This window comes from Garra rufa, chromosome 6 (genome assembly GCF_049309525.1).
Source record: "Garra rufa chromosome 6, GarRuf1.0, whole genome shotgun sequence".
Taxonomy (NCBI): Eukaryota; Metazoa; Chordata; class Actinopteri; order Cypriniformes; family Cyprinidae; genus Garra; species Garra rufa.
In genome coordinates this window covers 26,718,455-26,738,479 of record NC_133366.1, presented here as the reverse complement: position 1 = coordinate 26,738,479, position 20,025 = coordinate 26,718,455, and the positions used below count along the sequence as shown (strand labels likewise).

Genomic DNA, 20,025 nt, shown 5'->3' with positions numbered 1-20,025 from the left:
CGACGATATCAGCGGCACCTAGGCAGCAGTATCCGATACAACGGAGTAGAGTCTCGACTCTTGCTGCTGCTACCCTGGACTACAGGCGTCTCTCTCCAAGGTTGGACATCTGAAAAACACACCCACTCTGCGTTTTCTCTGTGCAATATCGCTTTTAAATGTCTTGCCGGTAGGACTAAGCGGGTGGATGTTTTATTGGGTATTGCGATTGCATGATGTGCGGTACAGTATTTGAGTTTAATTTCGAGTAAGGACATAATACAGAACATGGCGCTGATGAAACTGATAGGGTCTGTTGTGGAAACAACATTCATCTTCTTTTATTATTTAATGCCATTTTTGCAAGCAGACAGTCATGCTTTGCTATCAGGCAACACGCTTTTCATGATGTGGCATCTATTCATGCTTTACATGCATGACATAATTACATAACCATGTCATATATGTTTAGTATGAGACAATATCGAAATGATTGTGCATTATTATTAAAATGGAGATCATGTAAGAAAAAAAAAGACTTAAAGATTTCTGAAATAAAATATTTTGTCGTTTTATTTAGGCTATATGTCAAGTTTTGCCGCATACTGCAGGTGGCCCGTGCTGCTTTGTAACCCAGACAACGCTGGAAAAAAAACAAACATGGAGAAACATTCAAGGATACTGTGACATTAGCAGATTTATCGCCCTAATTTAAAAATGTTACCAATAGTAGCCTATGAATTATTTAAAACATTAACTAATTAAAACTGCAGGATTTTGTCATTTCAATTCTGTAAATTATTTTAGAGGTCATTGTTGTGCTATGGTGTATGGCTTTTATAACTCCCTACATTAGATTCCTTTCAGTGACACTATCATTATTTTGAACTGCATCCATAATAACCTGAAACAAAGATTTATTATCTACTGTTATGATAAGGAGACATATATGTAAGTCTGTAACTTGCATGTATGTTTACTTTTAGCATGACAATGAAATTAACTACTAGTTGGTGTATTGCCATACTGATAACAAAATATTACTTTTTTTAAAAATCTTTTTTCAAAATCGATTTTGACGTGTTGTAATCAAACTGAAATAAGAAGAACTGAAAATAATAAAGTATATTGAGCGATTAAATGGTTGTCGTTGTACAGCAGTGCGCAATTAGACCATAAATAACTTATTTGTATAATGAATTATTTAGTCTCCTTTTTCCTGTTGTAGGCTGAGTGTAACCCAATGAGAGCTCAGTGATGGGTAAGGAGAAGCTCCATATCAACATCGTGGTCATTGGCCATGTGGATTCAGGGAAGTCCACCACCACTGGCCACCTCATTTACAAGTGTGGAGGCATCGACAAGAGGACGATTGAGAAGTTTGAGAAGGAAGCTGCAGAGGTATATCAGTTGAAATATGCAAGACCAAAATATCTTCAATTTGTTGCAGCGTTATTATTAATGCATTCGATTATTTAAAGAGGCCCACTGTGTGAAAGATGATCTACTTAAGTAATATTAAATAAGCAAGAGTGCTAAGCTGCTGAATATCAGGACAAATCACGGATTGTATGTGTCGTTTTGCTCTATAAACGATTCTATAAAGTTATTAACATGAGGAATTGTTCACCCCAAAACTTTTCTGAGAATGTACCCTCAGACCATTCTCATTCTGATGGCACCCATTCACTGCAAAGGATCAGTTGATGAGCAAATTTCTAATGAAACAAACTATACAATCAAGGTCAAAAGTTTACATACACCTTGCAGCAGGGGCGCCGCTAAGGGGGGGAAAGTTAGGACAAGTCTAATGGCCCACACCCTTTAGGGGCCCCCAGAGATCTGCTTTGGTGTTGTAGGGGGGGCCCAACCTCATATTTTGTCATAGGGTCCAAAATTGCGAGCGGCGCCCCTGCCTTGCAGAATCGGCAAAATATTAATTATTTTACCAAAATTAGAGGGATTTTACAAAATGTATGTTTTTTTATTTAGCACTGACATGAATAAGATATTTCATAAAAAATGCTTACATATAGTCCACAGGAGAAAATAATAGTTGAATTGATAATAATGACCCTGTTCAAAAGTTTACATCCCCTTGATTCTTAATACTGTGCTTTTACCTGAATGATCCACAGCAGTGTTTTTTTTTGTTTAGTGATAGTTGTTATATATATATATATATATATGTTATATATACACTATAAATGTTTACTGATGCTCCAGAAGGAAAAACAATGCATTAAGGTGGGTAAACTTTGAACAGAATAAGGATGTGTACATTTTTTTTTATTTTGCCTAAATATATATTTTTTCCATATAAGACTGCCTGTCATTTATTTAGTACTGTTTCCAGAAGACAAAATAAGTTAAATTGACCCTGATCTTCAAATTCAAAAAGTTTTCATCCTCTGGCTCTTAATGCATTGTGCTTTCTTCCCTGTGTTTCCATCAGTAAGCATTTGAACATTCTGTAATAGTTGTATGTCCCTCAGCTGTCCTCAGTGTGAAAAGATAGATCTCAAAATCATACAGTCATTGTTGGAAAGAGTTCAAATACACAAAAATGCAGAAAAATCAAATAATCTGTGGAACCTGAAGAACTTTTCTGAAGAACACAGGCAGTTTAACTGTTCAGGACAAACAAGGGACTCATGAACAATTATCAAAAAAACAAAAACAAAAAAAACAAACAGCTGTGGATCATTCAGGTCAGTGTTTTTCAACCTTTTTTGAGCCAAGGTGCATTTTCAATTGAAAAAAAAATCACAAGGTACACCAACAATCGAAACTGTAAAAAATGAAACTCTGTAGCCTATATTAACAATATACAGCCATTCTTATCAAAGTGTCTTGAACAGGAATCAAATAAACACAAAGAAAAAAGTATTTTATCTTTCATATTTCTTCTTCTTTCAAATAAAAAGTGCAATTAACAATATACAGTCATTATTATTAAGGTGTCTTGAAAAGGTCTTTTTCGATCTTTCATATTTCTACCTACTCAGTGTGAAACCTGGGCCTGTTTGTATGAACACAGAGCTGATAACTTATTAGTTTCCAAAAAATGTTTTAGACCAATTAGGTGAAATTGAATAATTTTCCACGGCACACCTGACGATCTCTCACGGCACACTAGTGTACCGCGGCACAGTGGTTGAAAAACACTGATTCAGGTAACAACACAGTATTAAGAATCAAGTGTATGTAAACTTTTTAACAGGGTCATTTTTATAAACTATTATTTTCTCTTGTGGACTAAACATATTTTATATGAAATATCTTATCCAGCTCAGTACTAATTAACAAATAACGTGCATTTTGTGTGAACCCTCTTATTTTGGTAAAATAATTAACATTTTGCAGATTCTGCAAGGTGTATGTAAACATTTGACCTCAACTTTATTAGATGGCCTGAGGGTGAGTACATTTGTAGTTTTGAATAAACTATTCCTTTATATGCTATAAACAAATACAGGAAAAATTATGCAAATAATGATATAACTGTGCTGGGGACTGAAAAAAAATGTGTTGCATATTGTAGTATTTTATGTGACAGAGGCTGTTCGTTTAAGAAATTCAGTTGCAGGTTTTTCTCTAAACAGATATATTTCCTTTACCTTTCATAGATGGGAAAAGGCTCTTTTAAGTACGCTTGGGTCCTTGATAAGCTAAAAGCCGAGAGAGAGCGAGGGATCACCATCGATATCTCCCTGTGGAAGTTTGAGACCAGCAAATACTATGTCACCATCATTGATGCTCCAGGACACAGAGACTTTATTAAGAACATGATCACTGGCACCTCACAGGTTTGTATATAATATAACAAGGCCAATCATAATCGTATTTTCTTAAACATTTAATTTCTCCTGATACAGGCAGACTGTGCTGTGTTGATCGTGGCAGCTGGTGTTGGAGAATTTGAGGCTGGTATCTCAAAGAATGGCCAAACACGAGAGCATGCTTTGCTGGCATACACCCTGGGTGTCAAACAATTGATTGTGGGTGTCAACAAGATGGACTCTACAGAACCCAATTACAGCCAGAAGCGCTATGAGGAGATTGTGAAGGAAGTCAGCACTTATATCAAGAAAATCGGCTACAACCCTGATACAGTGGCATTTGTTCCAATCTCTGGATGGAATGGAGATAACATGCTGGAGGCCAGCCCAAACGTTAGTGTCACATTAGCTACAGGTTTATATATTACATATTATGTATGGACTCAATAGCTTTATATATTTAAAGAGCTTAAGTTAGCTTTTTTACAAGCCAAACTCATAATTATTAGATGTTATGTTATTTCTAGAGATGACATATGTGTATTACCGTATGCTATGTCTTCACTACTGTATATATGCACGGAAATGTAATGACTGTAATTTATTCCGGTGATGCAAAGCTAAATTATCAGCAGCCATTACTCTGGTTTCTTTAGTTTTATATGAACCTTTAGAAATCATTCTAATATTCTGATTTGCTGCACAAGAATATATATTTTTATGGAAACTGTAATACTGTGATTTTTATTAGAAATTCCTTTACTGTCACATCAATTTCTTTCCAAATTTTTTTTCTCTTAAGAGGTTCAAAACCTTCCTCATAGTTCCGTTTATTGTTTATAATAATATGTTTTCTCTGTAGATGACCTGGTTCAAGGGCTGGAAGATCACTCGTAAGGATGGGAGTGCCTCTGGAACAACTCTGTTGGAGGCTCTGGATGCCATTCAGCCTCCAACCCGCCCCACTGACAAACCCCTTCGCCTTCCACTGCAGGACGTCTACAAAATTGGAGGTAAGAGGACACCCAAACTTAAAGGGATTCATTATGAAACCCACTTGTTTAAACAAACTTTGAGATCATGTGTATAGTATAATGCTTTTTGCAAAGGTGTGTGACCTACAAATGACTATGGTATTTTAAAGGCACAATATGTACGATTTTTATTAAAATATCCAAAAAAACACTAGTACAGTGTTATATATTAAGTCTTTAATACATTAGCTCATCCATGGACATGATTTCTGCCCATGTCCCGACGGATTGCAATCGCTAGTGGGGTTGAAGACAACAACTCCCATGATTCCACACTCAAGCACGGCATCATCAAACTACGCCTTTGGTTCTCTGTTTGTTTCGAATATGCGCCCTCTAGCAGCAAAAACTTACAGATTGTTCCTTTAAAAGATAAAATAACTGAGATTGCAAAGACAATACTGATATTTAGTAAATTATATATTTAGTAAAACGTCCCTCTTTTTTTCTGCTCTTTTTGTTACTATTTAGGAATTGGTACTGTGCCTGTGGGACGGGTTGAAACAGGCATTCTGAAACCTGGCCTAGTTGTGACATTTGCCCCCGTGAATGTGACCACTGAGGTGAAATCTGTGGAGATGCATCATGAGGCTCTATCTGAAGCTCTTCCAGGCGATAATGTGGGATTTAACGTGAAGAATGTCTCAGTCAAAGATATCCGACGTGGGAATGTTGCAGGTGACAGCAAGAATGATCCTCCACAGGAGGCAGCAAGTTTCACCGCACAGGTAAAGGTCTAAGTTTGGTGTTTTAGTGTTATAGAAAACACTGACACAATTCATGATCTAATAATTATATGTGACCATAGACCACAAAACCAGTCATAAGGGTAATTTTTTAATAAATAAATGAATAAATAGGATTGCCATTGATGTATGGTTTGTCAGGATAGGACAATAATCGGCCGAGATACAACTATTCAAAAATCTGGAATCTGGGGGTGCAAAAAATCTAAATATTGAGAAAATTGCCTTTAAAGTTGTCCAGATGAAGTTCTTAGCAATCCATATTACTAATCAAAAATCAAGTTTTTATATATTTACAGTAGGAAAGTGACAAAATATCTTCATGTAACATGATCTTTTCTTAATATCCTAATGATTTCTGGCATAAAAGAAAAAAATATAATTTTGACCCATACAGTTTATTTTTTTTACTTTTAGTACAAATAAACATGCTAATTTAGACTGGTTTTGTGGTCCAGGGACACAAATTATTTGAATATACCACTGAAAAAAAATAAATGGTGAAATGGTTTTATCCAAGTCAAAATAATGTAAAATCACTGAATTAGGCTAAATACATTATCAGGTAGAAATAACTCTAAGAAAATAATAGCAGGTTAACACTTTTTACAGTGTAACAAACAAGATTTTTATTTTTTTATTTTACTGTGTTTCACATTACAAACTATTCACTGATCCGCTTTCTGCTCTGGTCAGGTGATCATTCTGAACCATCCAGGTCAGATCAGTGCTGGTTATGCCCCCGTGTTGGACTGCCACACTGCTCACATTGCCTGTAAGTTTGCAGAGTTAAAGGAGAAGATTGACCGTCGCTCTGGGAAGAAGCTGGAAGACAATCCCAAATCCCTGAAATCTGGGGATGCTGCTATTGTAGATATGATACCGGGCAAACCCATGTGTGTGGAGAGTTTCTCTGAGTATCCTCCTCTTGGTAAGGGTCATATCTTCATTTGGTTTTGAAGTTATGGATTCCTAGTGTCCTTATTAATTTTTTACCTTTTATACCAAATTTAATACCACTGTAAACATGCCTTCATTTTGTAAGTGCTTTTTATAAGTATATTTCATCATGTTTCAGTGCTATGGACTTTCTATAGTGGGCATAAATTAATGATATTTGCTCAAAGTTTTATTACTTGCCGTTTTTACTTGGATTTCGAAAGACAGTTTGAGGAAACACAGGAAGTGATAAGTGAGAAGAGATGGAAAAAAAGGAAAAAGCATTTGAGCCAGGATGCAAATTTGTGTCATCCAAATAATTCATAATCTAAAAATGTTAACAGGTCTAAAACAGGGGTGTGCATTATTTTCGTAGAATTCAATGGACCAAAGTCAATTATTCCGCTTATACTATACACCTCAAGACATCGATTAGATGATATATTTCAAGACATTCTTTCGGTTTTTGTCCTTAAAACGCTATTGTGAGTAGGATTAATTTCTTACGCAGCTCATGTAGTTTTTAGGTTGATAATCGTCAGAGCAGCGATAACAACATTAGCGCATATGCTAACGCGTGTGCAAACTGTGTGTGTGTGCGTCTGTGTGAGAGAGAGAGTGGGAAAAATAGAGTAGGTGCTTTCTGTACATGATAAAATATAATATTGTGGCAAAAACATGGAATTAATCTGTAGTTTTTATCCTGTTTTATAAAACGGTTAGTTCCATTCCTCAATTCTGATTGGTCAGCAGCTGTGTCGTATTCATGATACGGCACTGCTATGACCGCTTCACTCAACGGTTTTGTGTATCATTGAACCCCCTTAGCAACCACCCTTAGCAACGTAAACACAGCTGCAGCAGTTAGGGTCTACTTTTTACAGCGGAAGGCAGTTAATGATTTTACTTTATGAAAACATTAACATGCAACTTAATATATATAAATTAATATATATTTTTGATTTTAATATTTTTATTGTGTGGTAACCGTTTTATAAAAGCAATAAGGTACTTGAGGAGTAAAAGCAATAAAGGCCTCTCGTACCTTATTGCTTAAGTATACTTTGCTTATTTGTTTGGCCAGTGTCGTTGTGGGATTTAGTTATTTTGCTATTTTAGGCTGTAAGGACCTTTGAAATAACGGAAATCGTGTGGCGAAGTGATATAGACATGCAATGCGGCCAAGAGCTGCCTGGAACTATGTTCGCTGTGCGATTTCCTGAAAATAATGCACAGAATGCATAGAATGTTCGTCAGCCAATCCGATTCAAGCATTCAACGGTCCTGTAGTATAATATTAAATAATTTACTTACCATTTGTGATGCAGCTGCAGTCAGATCTAGTACCGCTTCATCTTTCAACAAATGTTTCTTTGTGAACTCTCCGTGACACTGTGCCTCAAGTGTGTGGACTGTGTCCGAAAGCGATCGTGCATCTGTATACTGTATCCAGTGTAGACAAGATAGCGGCAGTGATTGCAATTTCTATTTGCTTTTAACGTGACACGGCACTCACATTCTGTGCAACCAAGTCAAGTCAAGCGACTGAACGCCAGTTAGCGGAGCCTATCATGAGAAGATGACTATTTTGTCGATCTCTTGCTCCGGAGGCAGTGTTTATGCAAATGTTTGTGCCCCTGTGATGTTATCTGGCACCTCATATCCAAATGAGTCCAAATTGTTTATAATGAGGAGGACATTTCAAGCTATGAAACTTGCAGGATGTTTTAATGGTACAAACCCTCTTATATGCCAAAAGATCAAGGACAATTTGATTTCTCATGTCATGAGCCATTTAATAAAGTGTATATAAATACATTTTTATGGCAGTAAATCCTTATCATATCGCAAAGGACCTAAAATGGAGCAATCAGTTTTATACCAGGGTGTTTCTTGGTCTCTCTCTGTCCAGCAACTCCATTTTTGGCTTCACCAAGATTAAAGACCCTTGATTTATAATAATAACAAACTTTGTTTTTCTGATGATTTCCCAGGTCGCTTTGCTGTGCGTGACATGCGTCAAACCGTAGCAGTGGGCGTCATCAAGGGGGTTGAGAAGAAGACCCCGACCTCTGGGAAGGTCACTAAGTCTGCCCAAAAGGCCCAGAAGATCAAATGAATGTTGTGCTGGGCTGCGAACACTCGGGTCAGCCACACCATCCCTCATCTTCTCAACTCCATAAACAAAGCTTGGTTAATTATCACAATGCATCGCAAAAGCAGAAGAAGGAAAAATATAACAATGCCTGCTTGACAATGATTATGATAGTGATAAGTATGTTTATGTTTAATCCTATGTTCTGTTTGAATTTTAAGTCTTCGTTGTGGTATTTGTTCTATTGTTTAATTGTTATAAGCACTTTAAGCAGATCTGCCTCTTGTGGGAGTGTAGAGTAAGCTTTGTTTATCTTGTAGCTTGTGTGCAATATCTAAACCCTCCAGCTAACATTGCTTGTGTGACCTTGCTTGCAATAGTAGCTAAGTGTTCCAGCTTCTAGTCCAATAGGTATAAGGTTTTATGTTAGTCTGTTATGTTAGTTTGATGTGTTGTGACATAGCTTTATAACTGAACTTCAGTGTTTGTGTGCATGAAGCTAAAGTAGCTAGCGCACTTTACTGTCTACCCTGACAGTGCTCTGAACAAGCATGAGCCATCTTGTTTGCACTTGCACTCATGTACTTTAACGGGAATTTGATTCGCCATTATCTAATGTATGTCGGTTCATAACCAACAATAAAATACATTTGAACTCTGAAGACTGCTTCTAAATTACTAGACAAAGAAATAATAAGACATGTTCACAGACATATTTGATGCATGTAGGCTCCTGTATTTAAATCAGATATTTGAGAGCTCTGATACCAATATTCAGTGCTGGTGTCTATGCCAACAAATATTAAATTGATAAAAAAAAAAAACTACCAAAAATTATATAATAATAAAAATTATTAGCAGTTATAATCATTTGTAATGAACAGCAATAACATATATATATATATATATATATATATATATATATATATATATATATATATACAGTTGCATTCAAAATTATTCAACCCCCAAGAGTCTGCAGTACTTCACAAATACAAGCTTTTCTGAAGATCAAGGACTTTATAAATATTGCACCTATAACAGATTACTGGCAATGTCAATATATAATGTAATATTTGTGAGTTCTAGGATTTTTTAAATAAAACTGCTATGTCATAATTATTCAACCCCTATTCAACATTTCTGTTTTTAGTGACTTATTTGTATCATAGAGAACAAAATTGTCTTAAAACACAATTAAACCTATTAGAAAACAGAATTAGCTTAAGCTGTTACACATACTGTACATACAGTTAGCCCATGCATGTGCTGAAGTTGAAAAGCTAATACAACAAAGTCAACAGAGCTCTCACAAATGTTATAGAGAAGCTATAAAGAAGAAATATTTGTATTTAGAAAGTCTAAGGCTATGAAGACTTCCAAGACATTAAAAGTTTGTAGAGACACAGCTGGCAGCTGTTCCTTAACCTAAAATGTGTTGTACCAGAAAACATTTGAGGGTGTTTAAGAAAAAGCACAATATCATGAAATGTTTGATTAGAACAACTGAGGAAAAACCTTCAATGCACAGCCAAAGACTTTGAAGATGACCCAATAAAAGACAAGACAAGCATGGAACTTCCCGATTGCCACTCCTGACCGAGAAGAGCATAAAACGCTGACTTAAATATGCTAAAATTCATTTAGATAGACTTGTAGAGTTCTGGAAGAATGTTTTATGGAGTTATGTGACCAAACTGGAACTTTTTGGACCAATGAATCAGTGGTATGTCTGGTACAAAAAAGGAAAAACTTGTGAGCAGAAGAACACCATCTCCATAGTCAAACACTGAGGTGAACCAGTCCTGTTACGGGGAAGTTTCACTGTTGCAGGAAATGGAAATCATTGCTGTATGAAGGACATCATGGATTCTTTGAAGCATCAGGCCATTTTGGCAAGAATGCCTTTGGTGCAGAGACTGAAGCTGATCATCAATGGACTTCCTTGCAGGACAATCATCCTAAAGTAAACATCTAACCTCCACCATCTACTTATGCTTGGTTCAGGGATCAGTCATAGAATGTTCTTGAGTGGTCTATTCAGTCTCCAGATTCTTTGGTTGAATTTGAAGAAAGCAGTGGCAAATCAGTGATCTGAAAGCTTTTTCAGGAGAGGAATGAGGTAAGATTGCAGTAGAGAGGTGACAGAAGCTTCTAAGAACTTCCAAAAGCGTTTATTGGTGGTTTTAAAGAATAAAATATTCTGCACCAAATTTTGGGGGTTGAATCATTTTGAATATGAATGTTTAGAGCCAGTTCGATTTTTTTCGTTATTTATCAACTTATGTTCTCAGAATTACTTAAATGTGTATTAATATACTTTCTCCAATGGTATACTGATGCCTTTGAACTGTTTGTTCTCTGCAGCAAAATGTCTTGCAGGTAAAGGGGGTTGAATATTTTTGATTGCAACTGTATAAATAATTATCATTTAAAAGTTACAGTATATTGTATAATAATGTCCTGTATATTAAAAAGAACAAGTAATACAAAAACAGCAACTGATGTAGTGCAGAAACTATGAGGTGCTCCTCTCAACATTTAATCTGCTTTATCAAAACTGTACAATTTTCAGCAGCGTCAGTTTCCTTCAACATGTCTGGCACTTTTTTTTTTACATATGAAAAGTAAATGATCTTTTAATACAATAGGTTGAAATCAGAAAGTGTAACATATTTCTACCGTCTTATGTTCTGACACTTTCTTCTATTTTTCTCATGTTGTGAATATCGGGTTGAAGAGCCTTTTTGAGACTGGAGACATGCAGTGTGCATGCAGTCCAGTGAATAGTTCATGCCATCTCTGATTTTGATCATTTCAGCAGTTTGATTATTAATCTACCACATTCAATTAGATTTTTTTAAAAATGTTACAGTACATTTGAAAAAGAACAATGCATGCAATGATATGTCATGTACGGTGGCCTACATGAAATCGTAATCGTTTCTTTAAAATAAACCAAGCTAATAGAACACGTATAAAAAATGATCTAAATTTGCTTTGCCTTCATAAAAAATACAAAACAATCCAAAATAAAATAAGCTTTCATATCAAAGTTTCATTCCATCAGAGGTGGTTTCTAAGAGTTTGTAACACGTTACTTTAGTCGAACATGTGGCATAGTCTCATTGCTCCCTGTATTGGGCGTATGTCCACTTGCTAGGGTGTGACTAGAACCAGCCGTACTTGTCCTAAGCAGCTCGGAGGAGTAGGATGCATCAATGGGGGGCTGGGAGAGAAAGTTGAACCCTTGAGTACGTGCCTTAGTTGAGATCTCAAGGTCTCTATCGCCGATGAAGAGATCAGCTTCTCCCCAGCCCCCTACTCCCATCTCAATGCCCCCAGCTGAAGAGTCCTGGCTGCTGCTAACGCTGGTGGAGAAACTAGCCTGACTAGAATGCGTGTCCACACCAACACCTTCCAGAGCAGGCTGAATGAGGTCCTGTACAGAGAGGGACTTCCCCAATCCTCTGTCCCCACTGCACTGGCCTTGAATTGGGGCGAGAGGAGAGACTGGAACAAGAGGGTCCATCTCTGCATCCATGCTTATATGTCTCCTCCAAGAACTGTCCTCTTTAGCACTGGGTCTGTTTTTTTGTTGAATACTAGAGTTAAGCCCAAAGTCTATCCCTACTCCTCTGAAGCAGGATTTGGAGTAGTCGCTGGGGTCTGACCTAGAGGGTCCCATGCTGCGAACATGGCCCGGTTGTGAAGGAACAGAAGAAAGTTGAAGTTTTGAAGAGACTGAGGATGGAAGTGGAGGTGGTTGACCGACACATGGAAAGTGGCCTACAGAAGGGTGAAAACTGTTGGCGCTGAGGATTTGAGAAGGACTCCCTTGTGCTGATGGACACTCCATGGATGGGGTTGATGGAACCTGGAAGGTTGATGGGTTAAAAGGTGAGGTAGAGACTGGATTGAGCCCAGGAGATGATGTTGTGGAGTTGTTCTGGTTGAGGTTGAGTTCATTGGGGGCTAATATTAGTTGGAGGGCTCTGGGGTGAGTACCACAGATGGACTGGCTGACCTGGGAGGAGCAAGAGAGATCCTTACTGAGGATGGTGCTTTGATAGTCTGACGTCTCCTCCAACCCAAAAGGAGGAAGAGGGGAGAAAGTAGGGGCAGAGGAAGGACCCTTCTGCAGAACCTGCCGGTAGATGTCCAGCAAAGAGTCCAGCTTAGATTCAATAGATTGTACCTATAGAGGTGGTATACAGAAAACAGAAATATTGTTTGTCAGAAAGCAATACAAAGGTTCTTCAATAAAAACAGTTGAAGGGGAAAGAAAGATCTTGATTTTAATTTAGATTAAAGTTTGCTGTCGCTCCTGGTTGAGAGCCACTGGTTTTAATAGTATTATTTTTTATGTTATATTCAGTAAACAGTAAAACATGAGACAATGACATTAGAAAAACAATAACAAAAAATCAAGGTAAATCTCTTTTCTGAACAGGGTGTTCTATTGTGTGTAATTTACATTTAAACATGTAAAAATATAATATATATGTGTGTATTTAGGGTACGTAAAAGACTAGCTATGAAAATAGCCTTATCAAAATGTTGGGCATTTTTATTCCAATAATGTTAGAGAGATAATTAATTGATTGAGTCATTAATTGCTCACCCTCATGTTGTTCCAAACCTGTTCCAAATCTTCAGAACACAAATTAGGAAATTTTTGATGAAATCCGACAGCTCTCTGACTCGTTTCTGAATGGCTTGTTGAATAAAGTCATTATTTTTATTTTGTTTGTTTTATTCTGCAAAAAAACTATTCTCGTAACTTCAAAAAGTACATTTCTGGGCCTTGAATGTGCATTACGTTCTATGAAGATTTAGAAAGCTCTCGGATTTAATCAAAAATGTCTTCAGAGATCCATTGAAATATGATACTGTATGAATTGATTCAGTGTGACATATGGGACATGTGATTATGTAATGCACTGTTTAACTGAGTGTCTCTATACACACCTGTCTTTCTACTTTACACACCCTTCCCAGCATGCTCACGTCTTCCAGAATGTCTCCGTCAGATAACAGCTTTTCTCTGACCTTTTTATCCATAGGCATCTGGCCCCTACCAAGAATCTGATCCACCCTGAAAGTGAGAAACAGACGTTAGCAGAAAGACACAGGAATAAAATGTGCAAAAACAAATGAAGATTCACACCCCAATGAGCAGACAGAACACTGCAAAAAATGATTTTCTTCCTTACTATTTTTGTCTTTTTTCAAATATAAGTATCTAAAAATTCTAGAATCAAAATGCATTTACCTGAAAAGCAAAGACGTTTGGATAATTTTTTTTCAGAAAACAGGACAAAATATCTTTTATTTTACTTTTCAAGTAAATGCATCCTGATTCAAGAATTTTTTTAGATATTTATACTAGAAAACAAGACAATAATACTAAGAAAATCATTTTTTGTAATGAATTGAGAGAATCTATAATGACACTTTATCAATTGCTTCTACTATTAGCAAACCAGATACATCTTTAACATTAAAATACACAGTGATATTATACACAATTATAAAGACTTGGACTATTCATCTGTTATTCATTTGTTCATCCAAACTCAGTCCTGGAGGGCCGATGTCTGGCTTAGTTTAGCTCCAGCTTGCCTCAACACACCTGCCTGGAAGTTTATAGTTTCTAGCTGGTTCAGGTGTGATTAATTGAGCTTGGAGCTATACTCTCCAGGACAGTGGCCCTCCAGGAGCAGGATTGGACACCCCTAGTTTAGACTATGAAAAATCAGGAAATGTGATGCTCTGTTTTGGTCACATGGTGGCACTGGTTTCACTTCATAACAAACCTTGATAATTTGACTCCTCTAGGCTTCAGTGAGAAAAAATAACAAAAAGACCTGCCATGGTTATAAAGAGAAAAATTGCTTGAAAAGAGATACTTGGCATACAGCTGTCTGGCTGTTTAAAAACTTTTTCAACGTCTCAACTTCCAAAGTTTTATGGGATAGCAAAGTGTCCAATTATTACAAACTTCAGAATCTCAGCAGATGCGTCAATACATCTTTCGAATATTCTCACTGATCATGAATACTAAGTACTTAGATATTCTACACATTTGACATTTTTCCCATAATATGTAGCAAGGTAGTACACATATTCAAATGGAGAGAGTCAAAATTGTATTGTATGTACCCATGATAAATAATGGCACATAATAATAATACTATGCAATAATGATGTATAGCTTCTTAAACACTCCACATCACTTTGTATGGCAGAACCTCAGGGCTTTACCACCACCCAGTGACCCATATATGAGCAAGGAGAAGCACTGCCTCAGGACCCTCAGAACACATGTGACATGATGACATTAGTGTAAACCACATACCAATGTGGAAATCATATAGAGGTCACGTACAGTGCTTTGTGAAAGTATTTACACCCCTATTTTGTTATGGTGCAGCCTTATGTTAAACTATTTTAAATTACTTTTTCTTCCACATCAATCTACATTCCATACACCATAAAAACAAAGCACAAAACAGGTTTGAAATAACTTTGGAATTTACAATACATTTAAATACATTTGAATGAGTATGATTTGGAAAGGCACACACCTCTCAATAAAAGGTCTAACAGCTGAAAATGCATAACAGAGCAAAACCAAGCCCTGAGGTAGAACTCAGAAACAGGATTGGATCAAGCCACATATCTGGGGAAGAGTTCAGAAAAACTTCTGCTGCATTGAAGGTTCACAGAAGCATGCAGTGTCTGTTACCCTTAATGGAAGTAGTTTGAAACAACCTTTTCCTAGAGGTGGCCTCCTAGCCAAACTGAGAAGGGCAAAACTGAGAACTGATGGAGAAGGGCCTTGGCTAGAGTGGTGACCAAGAAGTTGATGGTCACTCTAGTTGAGCTCCATGATCATATATGCAGATGGGAGAGGACAGAAGGACAGTCATCACTGCAACACTCAACCAATCCAGTCTTTATGGCAGTGTGGCCAAACTCAATCCTCTCCTCAATGAAGACACATGAAAACCCACTTGGAATTTGCAACAAAGCACCTAAAGAACTCTCAGATTGTGAGAAACAAAATTCTCTGGTTTGATGACTCAAAATTTGCTCAAATCTGTTTTGTGCTTTGTCATTATGGTGTATGGAGTGTAGATTGATCTGGAAGAAAGTAATTTAAAGCAGTTTACCTTAAGGCTGCAACATATCAAAACGTGAAAAAATATGAAGGGGTATCAATACCTTCGCAAGGCTCTGTATGTTGTTGCTAACAATCTTTGATTGTCATTGTTTTAGTTCACACATACAGCTTAGATTGATGTTCAAACTGATGTTACACAAGATGAATCTTCTTGATGAATCAAATTCTTGATTGTATGTGCCACTGTTAACCTCTGTTGATTGGGCTGCATGTTTAAAAATGCTTGTTGTTTGAATATATAAGCATTTAATGTTATGTGCTATGGGTGAAAGAGCTGATTTATAATGAGTATGCTGCATTGAGTTTTGATTGGCTGTGTATCAAGTATGACCCCTGTTCCTGTAATTCATATGTAAAGAGAGAATGCCTAGTGATTAGTACACATGCTTCATTTTGTGCCTATGTGGGTGATGTGATGCAAGTTCAAATCCTTCATTTTCCTATAACTTCAAAGGCCAAAAAGTAAAAATTAAGACTTGTGTTACCTGCAGGCACACTGGACCTGCTGTAAAGCTCTAAAAGACAACTGTGTCATTATTTAGCTCAAGTCAGTTTAGATCAATAACAGTGTTAATCGATTAGCTATAGGCAGTTCTACAATCAGTCAGCTCAGTTCAAAATCAGTGTCAATGCAAGATGCAATTCAGCTGTAAAGTAGTTTGACAGAAAACAATAGTGTCATTATTCAGCTTAATTCTTTTTGAAGTTTTGCTCTCATCTGATCATGTAAATCAATGTGGTTGTATCAATACATTTCTAAAAGGTTAAGTGTCTTTCAGACTCCAACTAAGCAAACCAGAAGGTGACAGTGGCAAGGAACCTAAACTCCATCAGGTGACTTATTGCTATTAAAAACTATATTGCTACATATTTACACATACAGTATTTACACATTAAGCTTCAGAACATATGAAAAAAAATTGTAAATGAGGATTTACTAAAAATCAGCCACTCGCTACTCGCCATACCAGTGAACATTTGTCCTTGGTGGTCATTAAAAACACATGTATGTTTTAGTTAATCAAAGTTTCATATACCGAAGTCAAAACAAAATTTATTCAGACACATTCAACATTTCTCACATTATCACAGTTTATTTGCTATAGTTTAGAAAATGGTAATAAAATATGACAAGAACTGTGTCAGATAACTATGTCTTATGTGTCAGATAACTGTGTCTTATGTCAGATAACTTTGATGGAAAGGTAAGTAACATGGTCAGGCAAAAGTGTCAAATCTAATTTTCGGTCCCAAATTTTGCTGATAAAATATAACAGTTTACTTCATTTTGCTATTCTCACATAAATTAAATAAAGTGTCCTGCACCCACTAGTAAAAAAAAAATCAAAAATTATATCTGGTCTCTGAATCATTTTTGGTTTGACTGTATGTGTATATGCTATAGTTCAAAAGTTTGGGGTTGGTTTTTCATGCTTTCGATCTTTTAAGTCTCTTCTCCTCACCAAGACTGCATTTTTTAAATGAAAAATACAGAATATTGAGAAATACTGTTAACCATTTAACTGTCACGATTGAGCCTCCGTTATCAGTCACTCTTGCACCACTCATTATGGACTTCATCCCCCACAAGCCACTGCACTCATCACTGCTCACACCTGCAGCTCATTCACACACTCACACACCTGCAGTTCATTTACACACACTGCATATAAGCCACTCTCACACCTAGCTCTGGGCGAAGTCTTGTATTGCCCTGGCTGCATTTCTGAGCGTTTCTTCCCGTGTTTGTTTTCCCGTGTTTTGATTCCTGGACTCCCACTCGTGTTTGATTCTCGCTGCCTGCCCCGACCATTCTGCCTGTGTTTGACTACGATTTCTGCCTGCCCCTTTGTGTTTGTTTGCCTGTACTATTAAATGCTGCATATGGATCCGCTCGTCTCAGACCATCCTTGTGACAGAAGACTTCGCCACTACAAGGATCCAGCAGCTAGTATGGTGTCATCCGGTTCCAGCACGAATTCTACGGTACAAATCATGCGTCTCAAACAAGGTGAGCGGTCTGTTGAGGAGTATGCAATGGACTTCATCGAATTGGCTAATCAGTCTACTATGGATGAGGCATGCCTGATGATTTTCTTCCGTGGAGGACTCTTAGAGCCATTGGCTTCCCTCATGCCCATGTTTGAACCTGACTGGACTTTGCAATATTATATTGACATTGCTCTGCAACTAAGTGGCTCTCCTTTTACTGTGGGAATCAAAGAAGAGGACAACAATGTTCCCACAGTAAACTCCAGCTCAGAGCCACTACACAAGATGGCCGCTAGCCCAGAACCACAGCACCCACATATTCCCACGGTTTGTCGAGGATTGATGTCCAGCCGTCCTGAATCTCCGCTGGTTCCGCCCGGCCGTCCAGAGCCTCCACTGGTTCCGTCCAGCCGTCCTGAGATTCCTGTCTGCCCTGTTCAGGCCACGGAGGCCATTTATGGACTGTATATTTTCCCCGTTCTGGCCACGGAGGCCATGTATGGACTGTCGAGTTTCCCACCCACCCTCCCTACTGCCCCAGTCCTACCACCTCTGTCTCCTGACAGTCCCTCTGCTAACCTTCAACCAACCTTCGGTGCAGAGGACTTGCCGTGGGACTGCCAGTCTCCATCGGTGCCCTGGCTGGAGGATCCCTCACCATCGCCTCCAGCCTCAGAGTCCTGGACTCCGCCTCGGCCCTCCGACCCTGCGGCTCCACCCCGGCTCTCTGCTCCCTCGTCTCCGCCGTCAGCCGTTGGTCCACCAGCTCCACCGTCCCTCCGGCTCTGCCCTGGTCAGTCGTCACCCCACCTTCGCCTCTGGACTCTACTCCTCCGGCTGCGCCTCGTCACTCCGTCCTACCGGCTCTGTGGACCTCCTCCCTCCCGCGGGCACAGCCTCGGTCCTCTGTCGCTCCGGCTCCGCCGCGTACCTCCGGACCTCCATCTCTGCCTTGGTTGCCAGAGCCTTGATTTCCGCCTTGGCCCTCCGGATCCTCGGTGTCACCCATGACCATCGACTCTCCGGTTCCTCCTCAGGCTCCACCTCCGTCGGTCGGCCCCATGGAGGAGCCAACCCTTCCTCCACCATGGCTTCTCCCTCCGTCAGCTCCACCTCAGTCTCCTGGTTCTCCACCTGCACATGGACCGGGGCCTCCATTCATGCCTCTGTGCCAGGCCCACTCCATCACTCTCCCGAACTGTCACAGGTATTTGGAGCGTCTGGAAGCCGCTCTTAGGTGGGGGGCTCTGTCACGATTGAGCCTCCGTTATCAGTCACTCTTGCACCACTCATTATGGACTTCATCCCCCACAAGCCACTGCACTCATCACTGCTCACACCTGCAGTTCATTTACACACACTGCATATAAGCCACTCTCACACCTAGCTCTGGGCGAAGTCTTGTATTGCCCCGGCTGCATTTCTGAGCGTTTCTTCCCGTGTTTGTTTTCCCATGTTTTGATTCCTGGACTCCCACTCGTGGTTGATTCTCGCTGCCTGCCCCGACCATTCTGCCTGTGTTTGACTACGATTTCTGCCTGCCCCTTTGTGTTTGTTTGCCTGTACTATTAAATGCTGCATATGGATCCGCTCGTCTCAGACCATCCTTGTGACATTAACCTTTTTTCTCTATTCGAATATATTTTAAAATGTAATGTATTCCTCTTATGTCAGAAAAAATAAAGTCATTTTGTGGAAACGCTCATATTTTTTTTCAGGATTCTTTGATGAACAGAAATGGAAATGTTTCTAACATTATAAATATATTTATTGTCACTTTTGACAATTTAATGCATTTTACGGAATAAAGGTATTTTTCCAAAACAAATGTTCGGACAGTAGTTGGTTTGTCCTACCTGGTTTGCAGACTCTTAATTCGGCAGAGCATGTCCAGATGACCGGCTGAATATTGCTCTATTACATCCTTTACGTCATACGGGCGCAGAGTTTCCTTAAACTTCTTCTTCGCCACATGGAATTTCATGATCCTGCAAAACAATATACCAACATTACTCTTCTTTTAAAGTCTTATACAGCCCAAAACAAATATGTGGGTACAAATATTTAAAGTGCGAATCTGTCTTGTTGTTTTGAGCGAAATACACTATGACTGATAAAATTAAATGATACTGAATGAATCAGCACTTTTTCAGCAACTAGATTATCTAACGGAACAATACAAAAAGCTTTGGCCCAATATATTTCAAATCAAATTATTTGCAGTTTACATTGTGGTGACTCAGAATAACCACAGCAATGTTTCTGAAAA

General features: G+C 38.3%; 2 protein-coding genes across 3 annotated transcripts in view; one reads left to right on the top strand and one right to left on the bottom strand.

Moving 5' to 3' along the window:
* On the top strand, positions 1-9,237 carry eef1a1b (eukaryotic translation elongation factor 1 alpha 1b). 2 transcript variants are annotated; one of them, XM_073842842.1, is made up of 8 exons: positions 1-100; positions 1,208-1,380; positions 3,609-3,788; positions 3,858-4,154; positions 4,624-4,774; positions 5,267-5,523; positions 6,238-6,472; positions 8,475-9,237. In XM_073842842.1, exons 2-8 carry the CDS (start codon positions 1,237-1,239, stop codon positions 8,597-8,599), a joined length of 1,389 nt encoding a protein of 462 aa, XP_073698943.1. In that variant the 5' UTR covers positions 1-100; positions 1,208-1,236; the 3' UTR covers positions 8,600-9,237. The 2 variants fall into 2 exon arrangements, with proteins under 2 accessions (XP_073698943.1, XP_073698944.1); XM_073842843.1 differs by having other exon boundaries at positions 99-169.
* Positions 9,238-11,082: 1,845 nt separating this feature from the next.
* The window catches only part of kcnq5b (potassium voltage-gated channel, KQT-like subfamily, member 5b), a 147,413-nt gene continuing 138,470 nt past the window's right edge, over positions 11,083-20,025 (bottom strand). The window contains exons 12-14 of the mRNA XM_073842231.1: positions 19,613-19,744; positions 13,547-13,673; positions 11,083-12,773 (exon numbers count right to left, since the gene is read on the bottom strand). Of these exons, the coding sequence (XP_073698332.1) occupies positions 11,673-12,773; positions 13,547-13,673; positions 19,613-19,744 (1,360 nt within the window). The 3' untranslated portion in view covers positions 11,083-11,672. The remainder of the gene's footprint in view (positions 12,774-13,546; positions 13,674-19,612; positions 19,745-20,025) is intronic.

Coding starts and splice junctions, on each gene's coding strand:
- eef1a1b (XM_073842842.1), top strand. CDS start 1,237: ATGGGTAAGGAGAAGCTCCATATCAACATCGTGGTCATTGGCCATGTG. Junction 1,381..3,608: donor TTGAGAAGGAAGCTGCAGAG/GTATATCAGTTG, acceptor TACCTTTCATAG/ATGGGAAAAGGCTCTTTTAA. Junction 5,524..6,237: donor CAGCAAGTTTCACCGCACAG/GTAAAGGTCTAA, acceptor TGCTCTGGTCAG/GTGATCATTCTGAACCATCC.